The sequence below is a fragment of the Rhopilema esculentum genome, chromosome 18 (assembly GCF_057945365.1).
Source record: "Rhopilema esculentum isolate cy_ngs chromosome 18, ASM5794536v1, whole genome shotgun sequence".
NCBI lineage: Eukaryota > Metazoa > Cnidaria > Scyphozoa > Rhizostomeae > Rhizostomatidae > Rhopilema > Rhopilema esculentum.
In genome coordinates, this window is record NC_142832.1 from 7,611,505 (window position 1) to 7,623,531 (window position 12,027).

The 12,027-nt window shown below is 33.1% G+C and overlaps 2 protein-coding genes across 2 annotated transcripts in view; one reads left to right on the forward strand and one right to left on the reverse strand.

The window, feature by feature from the left end:
• Positions 1 to 10: 10 nt before the first annotated feature.
• Positions 11 to 6,676, reverse strand: LOC135696727 (persulfide dioxygenase ETHE1, mitochondrial). Its single transcript, XM_065216213.2, has 9 exons — positions 6,557 to 6,676; positions 4,769 to 4,858; positions 4,230 to 4,284; positions 3,848 to 3,993; positions 3,691 to 3,727; positions 2,221 to 2,313; positions 1,938 to 2,027; positions 980 to 1,096; positions 11 to 265 (listed from the first exon to the last, which is right to left on the reverse strand). Exons 1-9 carry the CDS (start codon positions 6,590 to 6,592, stop codon positions 189 to 191), a joined length of 741 nt encoding a protein of 246 aa, XP_065072285.1. The 5' UTR covers positions 6,593 to 6,676; the 3' UTR covers positions 11 to 188.
• The window catches only part of LOC135696726 (radial spoke head 14 homolog), a 7,898-nt gene continuing 2,512 nt past the window's right edge, over positions 6,642 to 12,027 (forward strand). The window contains exons 1-7 of the mRNA XM_065216212.2: positions 6,642 to 6,787; positions 7,339 to 7,444; positions 8,374 to 8,460; positions 9,018 to 9,079; positions 9,858 to 9,930; positions 11,075 to 11,151; positions 11,861 to 12,009. Of these exons, the coding sequence (XP_065072284.1) occupies positions 6,695 to 6,787; positions 7,339 to 7,444; positions 8,374 to 8,460; positions 9,018 to 9,079; positions 9,858 to 9,930; positions 11,075 to 11,151; positions 11,861 to 12,009 (647 nt within the window). The 5' untranslated portion in view covers positions 6,642 to 6,694. The remainder of the gene's footprint in view (positions 6,788 to 7,338; positions 7,445 to 8,373; positions 8,461 to 9,017; positions 9,080 to 9,857; positions 9,931 to 11,074; positions 11,152 to 11,860; positions 12,010 to 12,027) is intronic.

Below are 12,027 nucleotides of genomic sequence, written 5' to 3' on the forward strand. Positions count from 1 at the left end.
AAATGAATGAACTTTTAACTAGCTTGAGCTAGCATTTATATCCTGTTCCAAAAAAATTGAAATTTGATTTCCATTCTAGATATACAACAAACTTATTTACTATAGAATATCTTATATTATCTAAACAAGTTTCAAATTAAAGTGTTTACAATATTACATTAGCAGTCAGAATTCTCCATTGAAGTGTCTCATTTATCCTGCCTCCCAGCTTCAACTTGGCCAAGTTGACTTGGTCCACACATCATGTTCCAGGGTAGTGCTTCATCTGATTCAGAAAGATTAAAATTGAGAACCAAAATTTTTAACTGAATATGTATTTGTCATTTACGAAACCTTTGAGCTTGAACATTTGCCAAGATTTTGAAAATGACATACAGTTTCTAATTTTTCAAAGGCATTCAATTCTTTTTCTTAAAAAAATATAAGTCAATATGATTTACTAAGCTTTTTGGGTTCTATCTTAGTCCTATCAAATAGTGATTGATAATCCAATAAGGTACCCAAGGAATATAGAGGCATTTCCAATTTATTTGTTTTTCTAAAACACCAAATTGTTTCCTTGTTTGCTTGCCAGATCAAATTTATCCACAGAAAAACCAAACTAGATATGTACATTCATTACAATAAAAGGAAACATCAAAGTCTCATTCATTAATATTTGCATTTTTGGATCTGTATATATCAAGATAAGAAATTCAAAATTTGTAGACAGAAAAAATTTAGTTAATTTCAAAAATTAAAAGGGCTAGGCATAGCTGGAGACAAAAATAAATTACAAGTAACTTTCAAATGAGGGTCTTAAGTCATTTGATGAAAGCAATGAATTTTAACTTTGATCTAGGGCTATCTATAACCTTAAGCACAAAAGCAATTCCAAAGCAAAAATTGATCCTAAATCAAATTTTAATGAATGGAATTTATCTCAATAAAAGGTAAAGAAACTATCCTACACTGTGATTTACAATTAATTCAATAATACCTATTTTTTTAGGCTTGGCTAGTCCAAGATTCTCCATTATGTTAACAAATTCCTCCTTTGACTTTGTCAGACGTGGATTGTACAATTTCTCTTCTCTCACACTAGTAACAGTGCAGCCTTTGAAAAAATAAGATGAATTCAGCAATTCAAAGAGAATGAAGATGGTTATATTTTCAAGGGAAGCAATCTCATTATAAATATCTTGTGAAGTACTGTAAATGGGAAATCTCAAAGAATGGAGAGGGAAAGATGATAAAGTTTTGCATAATATTTTATATCAGGTATCTATAAATATCAGGATTGAAGTGCCTTCCCATGTAAAAAGATTAATATTAGCCTCCTATACCTTAAAGATATAAAAGCAGCTTTTCTTGAAGATTAAGCTTATCATAAATGAAATTCGAAAATTCAAACAGGGGTATGAAGAGGCAGTGCTTTGTATTTTTTCTAGAAGCTTTCAACCTGATTTGCGCAAGCTTGCTAGCAAAACTTGGGCAGAACCTGAAGAAAGACTAATACCAAACTTCTTTTATTTAAAATTTCATTGGTTAGTAATAAGAAACTATTGCTGACTAAATCTCTGTTGATATCCTGTGATAGTTGAATATCAAAACCTGTTTTCATTATTGCCAGGCTTCTCCTGGCCTGACCCACCTTATTTCATCCTGCCCTGCCAAGGTTAAAAACATCCTAATATGGCCCCCAAGAAATAAGGTTGCCCCTTCCTGAAGTTTACAGACTAAATGTGCTACAAAATCGTATGAAATTGATATTTGACTGTAACTTCAATATTACATAAAAAATTTCCTCCCATAGCTTCAACTAGCTTTAGGTGGAAAATGTCTACTGTAGCAGCAAAATGTGGATTTTAGCAACATTGAAATTAGGAATTTTTACAAGTTATAGGAAAATTGCAAAAAGGAAAATTAACAAGAAAAACAATATATGCAAGTAATACCTTTATAGTCATGAGCTGGATAGAGAAGGTAGTCCATTGGAAGACTTAGAATTCTTTGGTGCACCGAATCATATAAAACTCTTGGGTCACCTAAAAAAGGTGCTACCTTGCTTTGATAAAAAATATCACAAACATTTGAATCATTTTCTTAAATACAAGATTATGACAATCAGATGAAAAATTTGTTTCATAGATGAGGCTTTATTCATCCAATTCCATGAAATCAATGATGTCTTGAAATTTACTAAACTAGTTGAATAATGGATCAGTAGAATATTTCTACCTTGTTGAAAGTCAGTCCTTCCACAAGCTCTAACGAGCAAAGCATCTCCAGTAAAGGCACGTCCTTCATTTGTATCAACAAATGTCATGCAACCTAAAAAAATTACAAACAATCTTCCTAAAGCAACTCCTATGGATTTGTCATACTGCAGAGTGAATGAATATAGAGTGTGCAGTGGGTCATGGCACCACCAAGCCCACCAAGCAATTTATGGTATGTGTATTTGAAGGAAAAATGACTTCGTAAACAAAAATCAAGATTATTGGATTAACTAAGAATTTTTCAGCTCTATAGAAGGTACTTACTTACAGTTATTCCTTAGGACGTGACTTTCATAAAATTTGATGGAAAACATTTTCAGAGACGGTGGCATGAAATTGAGTCCGGGGTGTTAAGAATGAAGTTTGATGACATAGGAGGACCTACCATGGTTGGGTCTGATGCAAAAGAACATTTTTGAAATCATACTTTCTAGATAACTAAAAAAGCATCTCTCAGACCAAGTTTAACAAAACTCTATACCGCTCAGGATAGACAATTCGATGTTTCTAAGAAGAACACATATTGCTGTTTCTTGGGAGAAATTGGGTAGGGGAAGAGTCATGCTAAAACTCTAGTGAAAGATGCTGGGGAGGAAAAAAGGGGGATCTTTGGCTCAGAGTGCATATTTTTAGTAGTTGCTTTTTCGCAATGTTGACTATAGAAAATCGCAATACTGACTTTATTCTTTTTATCAAAACTCTTTTTCATTATTTGATATTCAAGCTCTCTTTTTTGAAGGTAGTTCATTATTGGCATAGTACTTTATTATTTACATAGTACTTTATTATTGGCATAAAATTCAAAGGTACTTCATTATTGGCATAGTACTTTTGCACAAATCACTTTTATTTCTTGCCCTCTTTGTCTCTTGCCCTTTTTTCTATCTACAGTTAAAAACAAAACTCAGAATTTCTTTTTTTGTGTTTATGCTATTTTCATGTCAAAAAATGTGCAGTTAAATTAATAAGAAGCTATCATGGAGATCTTGGTTCCACAATTTGACTAATAAAGGTCCATAAATGAGGAACTTTAAGAATTGGATTTTCAGTTAGGACCTTTATAAAAATGTCCAGTCCCCCCCATCCCCCCTGGGATTTATGGCCCTGAGCTCTCCTATACAACATATGATGACAAACCAACAAATAAATTTCCATTGAGTATAAAAGAACAACAAAGTTCCAAATATCAAGTGAAAATTTCAAGAAAGGTTTGAGTTTCTATGCAACAAAAATGTGAAAGCTTTGCCCTAAGATATATTTGCAAAAAGCTTGTTCTATAGTACTGTTGTGGAGAATGAAGCTGTCCCGAAGAAGATGAAAACAATCAAAAAATAGCTTCAATGGCATCTTTTGCACCAGCCAAAATATCAAGTAGCAAAAACAATTCCAACAATGTCAAAATAACAAAAGTTATTGATTTTATGCATACCATCAGTGTGCCCTGGAGTTTCCCTGGCCTCAAGAAACTATAAAAAATTGAAAAGAGATCAATCTCTCTTAATTCTCTTATTGGAAATAAAAGGTGATGTTCAAGTTTGCACTTTTTTCTAATTTTCATAAAAATCCCAACAAAGCAGTGTTGTTACCTGCTCTCCAAACTTGATGATATCACCGTCACGAAGATAGACATCTGCCTTTGCCCCTGCCTGGGCTGAAATCATACTTTTACAAGATACCAAGGTTTTCAAAATACCTGTTCCTGTCACATGATCAGCATGGCAATGAGTGTTTACTGCAATGAAATTGTTGGAATCCTTGAAGAGTTCAGCTAAAACATGTCTAAACATAGGTGTTAGGATGATAGTATAAAAACAAAATACAAGCATATTTTAATAGAGGTTAAAAGCTTCAGCAAAATCATTGCTGTTGTGTTACCAATGCCTTTCCTGTCTAAACATTTATTTTGTGACCTCATTTATGAAAGACAAAAACAGAGTATAGATGAAGGTATTGTTTAACTGTACATACAGGCGTATTTCAATTTAAGGCCAAGTTCTTGAACATACTTCAAATCTCTTTCAACCTAGAAAAATAATGAAAAAGCAACCTAACCACTGCATGCTGACTAAAGCTTCTGAACTTATCAATAAAAAGCAATTAGAGGAAAATGCAAAATCCTGATTTTCAAGAAATTGAACAGTTCATGTTACAAAATAAAAATGATACACAAAATGTAAAAATGTTTTATGTCAAGTCCTATATGCAAAATGAAATAAACAAGCAGTGTACATCATAAAATATTTTATAATCCTAATTATTTGCGCCATTCAAAATTGATCCTTCTGTGTTAAAGGTTATAAGCAATGTTAAGGATCATAGCCATGTTTAGATCTATAAATAAATGTTCTTCAAAGAGTATTTATTAGCTATTGATTCTCAATATCACACAAAATATTATTTGCTGAATCAAAATACCTGGCTCTGTTGACAATTGTTAGAGAACCATTAAACCTAACACAATGAGTGTAATGTGATAAATCACAAAAAACTGATCAAAATAATTTTACCTGTTTGTCCACTGGGTCAATAAGAACCGCCTCTCCTGTTTTTGTGCACCCAAGAAGATATGTGTAAGTCCATGACTCGGAGTCAAATAGCTGAATGAATCAAGGAAGGAAAAGATATGCCTTGAGAAGGTTTTCACAAACAAAATAAAGATATCGATCAGATATAGCCATCTGACATGGGTACTCTTTCCCATCATCCTCAAAGCTCTTTCTAGATGCCTTCTGGATACTTGGCACCATAAAATGTTTTCTAGATGCTTGAGAATTTTCTATCAACATTCTCATACATCATCTTTTGTGGAATACAAACATTCTGGCACTCTGACCTATTGCTTATAGCTCTACTTGGGACTGCACACAATCCCAATGAATCGCTATTCAATTAACGCTCAACGCAAAAAGTTTTTATGTGAGGAGAGACCATAACATTAGGTGTCATTGGATGAAATTTTTCAGAGGTAATTCATCTTTTGCACTTTTTGTGGCATATTCAACCATGTAAAATATGGGCAGATAATATTGAAATATGACATGCAAGAGCAAAAATTCAAGTGTGCAAGTGACATATTTGATAGACATTTGATTGTTGTTTTGATAGACAATCAAAACAATGCAGGGTTATGCCTATTTTGAGGAAACATGATTCTTCATTCATTTCAATTTAATCTTAAAATTCCACTACAAATGAAGAACAACAACTTTCTATTTAAATAAATTCAGAAAATTAATAAAAATTTGTATTTCGTTTTCCCTAAGCAATAGAAATCACTTATGCCATGCCCAGATCTCAAAATGTCAAAAACTCAACCCAGATTGGAATTTTTGCCTTGCACGGGGGATAAATTCCCTGCGAACATCAAGTAACAGCCACGGTTGCAACCACACAATTTCTATTAAAATGATTCATCCAGCTCCAAAGGATTCTTCTTCAACTGTAAAACTTACCTTGTATGTACTTAGTAATTGATGCTTTTAACGAAATTTGAATTTGAAGACCATTAGAGTTGCAGATGGTCTAGATCGTCATATTTTTTGCTTGTGTACATCAAGGCTGGTTTTTATATACACGTATGCCAAATAACAGCAAACATGTGAAGGATATGTTTATCATTGTTAAAGCTGTTGGTAGTAAAATACACATGGGACAGGATGATCTAATTTATTACCAGTTTTCAAAGTTCGAGCAGATTTCTGTTCATGGAAAGTATTTTCATCTGGTTGGGTTCCCCTCGTTCTTATTATTTAGGAATTATGAAAAATGTTTATCTTGCTGTATTGTTTTTGTCACCACTAATGATGTTACTAATGTTTTTCTCTGAAATTAATATCCAAAAGCTAGATACTGCATTTTTATGGTAGATAGTCTCAGCCGCACAAAATTTTTATCTGTGCTATTTGCTAATGCTCAATTTTCATGGACATGAAACAGATCCAATCCGGACCTAGACCAGGTGTGTAGGGAAGGGACATTTTAGAAAAACATCTTGGTTGGGTGTGTACTTCCCTTACCCTGCAGAATTCGCATATTAATTCGATATCAATTCAACAAGGTCTCGACACCCGAGCAATTTTGGTAACGTTTACACCATATAGTGCGCCTCACTACGTATCTGCTTTCACCCATCATATCAAATTTCTTCATCTTCATTTTGCAACTCGGCCTAAGGTAGGCCTTAATCCTGTTTAGAAGACTATTCCAAAAATTTCACAATTTTTTACGTAGCTAGTTTCTCTTTCCGGGAAAGATTTTTCGAACACACGCAACGTATAATAAATTAATAACATTACCTGTCTAAAAACCGTTCTTCTGCAAGCGTTAGCCATCTTGGATACAAATCCTAAAAATATGCCGATGTAAGCACAGTCAGCAAATTGCTGTAGCTATGGTGATATAAATTTATTGTGGTCGCCATTTTAAATCGCAAAATGGCGCATACAGTCATCTCATCAAATTTGCCACCCAACATCGATTTAACAAAAGCTCCTCTTGCTTATGGCGATAGAGCACTTCCTAAGCTGGTAAGAGCTGCTGAGGCTTGAATCTTTTAATATGATAGCCTACTGTTTTATCATTTTTGTTCCTCTATTTAAAATTTGTGTGTTATTACTGATCTATTTAGGGCCTAGAGGCAAGCTAGTAGGCCCTATTCTCTGTTCCGTACATATTTTTATCTTGATACTTGCCATAAAAGTATCAAAGAACTGAAATCTTCATATTAAAATTAGTCTGTGCCGAAAATTTCATGTTGTTTAGGCCGTCGGGCAGCGAATTACCCCATTTTCAAAATTTAGCCTTTTCCTTATATAAATTTCAATGAAATTTGTTGCTGTTAGTTAAATTTCACGACATTAAACAATACAGGACGATATCACAAAGAGTGTGTACATGCACATCTCCCTTGTAGCCAAGATATAACATTAGGTGGATTAATTGCAAACAAAATGACATAATAGATTAACAATGATTGGTTTTTTCTGCCTGTTTTTACATTAAAACAAGCATTACTTTCAATTTTCACTTGTTGGATTTCTCTCTTATATTAATATGCCTTCCATCTCCTTATTTTCAGAATAAAGAATTAAATGATGACACTCTGATTGTGCGGCAAAGAGCACTGGTTGCTCTGTGTGATGTGCTGCATAATCCAGAGCACATCAGTGAATCAATTCGAGTCGGTAAGCTGATTGTTGCCACTGTAAATTAACTATTATTTATAGTTATGATCAATAGACCAGGTTAGAAAACTTGCCTCCCCTCCCATTAAAATACCTGTTTCAGAGTCAAAATTGGTAGGTAGAAACATTTTCATTTGCTCCTTTGTCACTCACAGCTTGGACCTTATGTTAGACAGCCTTTAACATGTTAGTAATTAGTCAAAATGTTTTGAATCCTGTAAAATACAGCAATTATATGATTCTTGATATTGTTTTGGAAAGGAACAGGTGAAGTAATCCTTGTCCTTTTCTATTACCATTGTCTGCATTTTCATGCAACTTTAGAATTTGTTGTTCAATGACTGATAATGAACAACAATACACATTATGAAAACAGCCCATTTTCTTATCAGAAGGGATTCATGTTTAATCATTCTTTATTATACCTTCTTCTTGATGCTAAAAATTTTGATAACTTGTGTCTTATGTAAGACATACAAAATCCAAACATTTGCTTGAGTGTCATTTCAGAGTAGAAAATCAACCAAAGTTTATTATTTAATTGGTGGTAATCATTAAAATTGAAGTGATTGAACAGAGCAATAGACCTCACATGTTTTCACGCCAATTTTTGCAGGTATACTTGAATACTCTGACAAGACATTAACTAGTATAATGTTTTGACTCATAGTATCATTGATTGACACTTTAAGTTAAGCTTGCTTAGTCATGCTGTGAACACGTTTTTACTACTCTTCCACTGAATACATAATGTGGCCTAGTATTATATCCTGATTGTATAAGTTGCTTTGTTATGTTCGTTTAACCGTAGCTATCTTTTAAGATACTCTCCGTTGAATTCTAATAACATCTTTGTTGTTTTGGAAGCCTCTTGCTCCTGTTTGCCTTTTTTTAATAAAAAGTATTAAAGAAAAAACTTTTCTTTCCAGGAATCATAACCAGCTTAAAGAAATTACTAAAAGATGCTGACCCAACAGTTAGAATCAAAACAACAGAAGCTTTGCACGTCATGGCAGGTGACTGATCCTTATGAAATTTTGTAGTTGCTTCTAAGACCAAGATGGAAAATGGCCTTTCAGTGCATTAGATATGCATTCAATAGTTTCTATAAAGTTGATTAGTCATCATCTATAACTGACTAGTGACCTGGTATCATCACTTTATTTCAACTTTTTTTTGCTTAAGTGGTTTATTGTGAGGTACCAATTTTTCCAAACAAGAAACAATTTTTCAACACAGATTTGTTGCTAAAAGAGCATTGAAACAAAGTTCCAATCATATTATAAAAGAGTCTTTACTTATAATTGTATATTACTAATAATTACACTTTTCCTAAGAAAGATTATGCAAAAACTAATCTAAGATTACGCCTCATTACTTCCTCTTTAGAACGACGATTTACTTTTCGTTGCTAAATCTTGGCTTTTGCCAAAACAGAGAAACTTGCAAGAAAAAAATTCTTTTTATTCAAAGAAAAATGTTCTCTTCAAAAACAGAGTAGCTAAAAAAGAAGTATTATTTTTAGTTGAAAAGTCCAGGATTTCATCATGAGACTATCATAAATATATTTCAGGCCATGCAATTGGAAGAGATGCTATTCTTGAGCACAAAGTTGTATTACCATTATCAAAGTTGGTATGCTATTTTTTGTAATCTTCTACTATTTTAAAGACTGCACCTTAAGGACTGCTTATGGATTTTGGAATGGCAGATGGAAACACTTCTTCACACATGCCCATTTTTACAAAAAGTGAATTTGCACTGAATACCAAAAGGGCATTATTATCTTGAGAATGCAAGTAGATTTTAGTTTGAAAAGTCTTAATAACTAAGACTGACTTAGTGAATGATTAGTGATTAATGGGGTAATATTGGTTCAGGCAGCTTTGCTGCACTCATTAAAAAACTTTATTTTGCTCATCTTACCAACAACTTCACTTTCAGATCTGAAGTTTGAATCACAGGTTGGCAAGGGGAAGAGCTTCTATGATATCATATGGGGGCTAAATTCTCAAAGGAGGCTCTACTGAGGCTAATATAAGCCAATTAAGTCCTAGGGCATTCAAACACTCATAACTAGACAATGCCTTCTTTGAAGTATAAAGATCTATTAGAAAGTTAACAAAGGTCATGTTTCCAACTAAGATTTTTATCCAAATGCCTGAACTAGACACATGAAAACAGACACAAATTTACAAAGAAGTTGACTAAATAATTTTTGGCATGGTCTCCTTTTACTGGTCAGACTCTTTTAACCTACCTGCTTTTACAGGTCAGACTCTTTTAACCAAACATTACACAGAATGTCTTTCTAGAGTTAAATCTTTTTCTCTCTAGGTATTATTCTAATTAACTTTTGATTTCTTTCTTGTTACCTATTAATTTTGTTTGTTTGTCATTTAAAAACTGCTAGTTTGATGATGAAGTGTACAAAGCAAGAAGACAGTCTCACATGGCAATATTGATGGTCACCCAATCACCTCCAGGTACGTCCCAAATTATGTATGACATCCAAAACTGGTTTGTTAGCAATTAACATAAGCTTGGTTTTCACTATGAGTTTATGTGAGTTAATTTGAGATAATTTTGTGATCTGACATAGTTTAACAATTATCTCCATGAAAATGCTCATTAAAAATTATCTCATGAAAATTAACTCATGCTAACTCACGTTATCTCATTAGATTTGAAAGAAAATTTTTTTTATTTCAAACTCATGAGTTAACTTGAGATAACATCTTATCAAAAGAAGCCAATGTGTGGGAGGAGGATGTGCAACCATTTGCCTTACAGGTTATTACACAACGCACTTGCTCTGAGTATCACTTTAGATGTTGAAAACAGTTTTCTTTACTCAAAGAAAAATCAAGTGAAACAATAAGTGAATAAGTGAAACATTTTGAAGTTACTGTTCCCTTCCAAGTGGTTATATTAACCAAACTCATATGGTCATAACCAAACTGAAAGCCTTGGCACAGACCACAATTGTCACTTCTAGCAAAATAAATCTTTTCCTTCTACGTATTCTCAAAGGCAGACATAAAACGAGTTGTTCTTGTAAGACGCCCTCCATAGCTGCAAGACTCAAATAGATGTGATTTCTGGTATTTCCATACTTAATTCTACCTCAAGTGGAAACCAAATCGTTATGGGTTAATTTTGAGTTAGCTTGTGTTATCTCATGCTATTTCACACTTTCTCAAGTTAACTTGAATTTAGACCATGAGTTAATTTTTAATTTAACTGAGAATTATCTCACGTTATTTCATAGTGAAAAACCAAGCTAAAAGGACACTGTCAAACATTTGAAAGTTCCATATGTTGAATGTCATTGAAGATGTTTCATTTTTGCTTCATTTGAGTTTGTTCCATTTATTTCATCCATACAGCTTTATTCAACCTTGTATTTCCAATCTTGGCCAACAATAAAAGCTTGTATTTGCTTTTACTTCCTTAGAAATAAATGGAAAATTATCTGCCCATTTAATCCACAATTTTTAGGCAATAAATATTACATTTTCCCTTTAATTTCATTTTATTCTTCCCTAGAAATTCTCCCTATAATTCTCATTTTCCCTATAATTTATCAACATTTAAATCTTATCATTGTTAAACATGTTTACTTTACAGGCCCTGAAGGTGTTGTTGGTGTAAATTTAGTCCCAATTTTGGTTGGAAAGCTGCTAACAGAAGAAGATGAAATAAAGGTCTGTGTAATGAAGATATTAAAAATTGATGGAACCAATTTTCATTCTAGATCCATCAATTATCAATCCGGCATCATGCTAAAGTTGAATTCAATAAAGAAGGAATCTAGGCTTGTAAAACCCCCTTCACCCCCTAGCCTATCTTACAGATTTCCTTGAAGTATGGCATTACAGAAATCAGCCCTGGAAATACTAAATGTAGTGTGATCACACAAACATGTCTGCACCCCCCTAGGCATACTTGTTACCTTCTTTTGTTTCTTCTTGTTTCACATTATATTTCTTCAAATTAAATTTTCTTTTTGATTTACTTTGATAACATTTCTTGGGGCTTAACAACTCTTTAAAAATCTTGCATGCTATTTGTTAGATTATTTTGTTTTCAAGAAACTTCTACTAAAATTCTGCAAACATTCTTTTGGTTTATAAAAAGCTAATTTGCTTTTCAAACAGTGATACACCTTTCAAGCATTTTCACAAGAAGATAAAAGAAAATTCTGAACAGCAAAACTACCTAAATTGCAATTGCATGTATTGTAAGAAGACTTTAAACTCAGTCCGAAATATACACATGTTAGAAAGTTCTGACCTGGAGACCCCAATCTCAAGCCCTCAAAGTCTATAGTTGAATTCACTCTTGTTACCAATTTACTGCCCATTCTGAGAACGATTTTCATTTGTGATTCTAAAGCAGAACTTTTTTCAACAGGAAGTCATTCTGGATACACTGCACTTCTGTATGAAAGTGAATACAGACCAAGCTCTTAGCAGCAACGCAATGGAAGCATTTACAAAGCTGCTCAGCCATACAAATGCAAACTTAAGATCAAAAGCTGCCAGAGATATAATGGACCTGAGGTATTTTATGCAAAAATA

Coding starts and splice junctions, on each gene's coding strand:
- LOC135696727 (XM_065216213.2), bottom strand. CDS start 6,592: ATGGCTAACGCTTGCAGAAGAACGGTTTTTAGACAG. Junction 3,728..3,847: donor TCATCAAGTTTGGAGAGCAG/GTAACAACACTG, acceptor AATTTTTTATAG/TTTCTTGAGGCCAGGGAAAC. Junction 1,097..1,937: donor TCCAGCTCATGACTATAAAG/GTATTACTTGCA, acceptor ATTTTTTCAAAG/GCTGCACTGTTACTAGTGTG.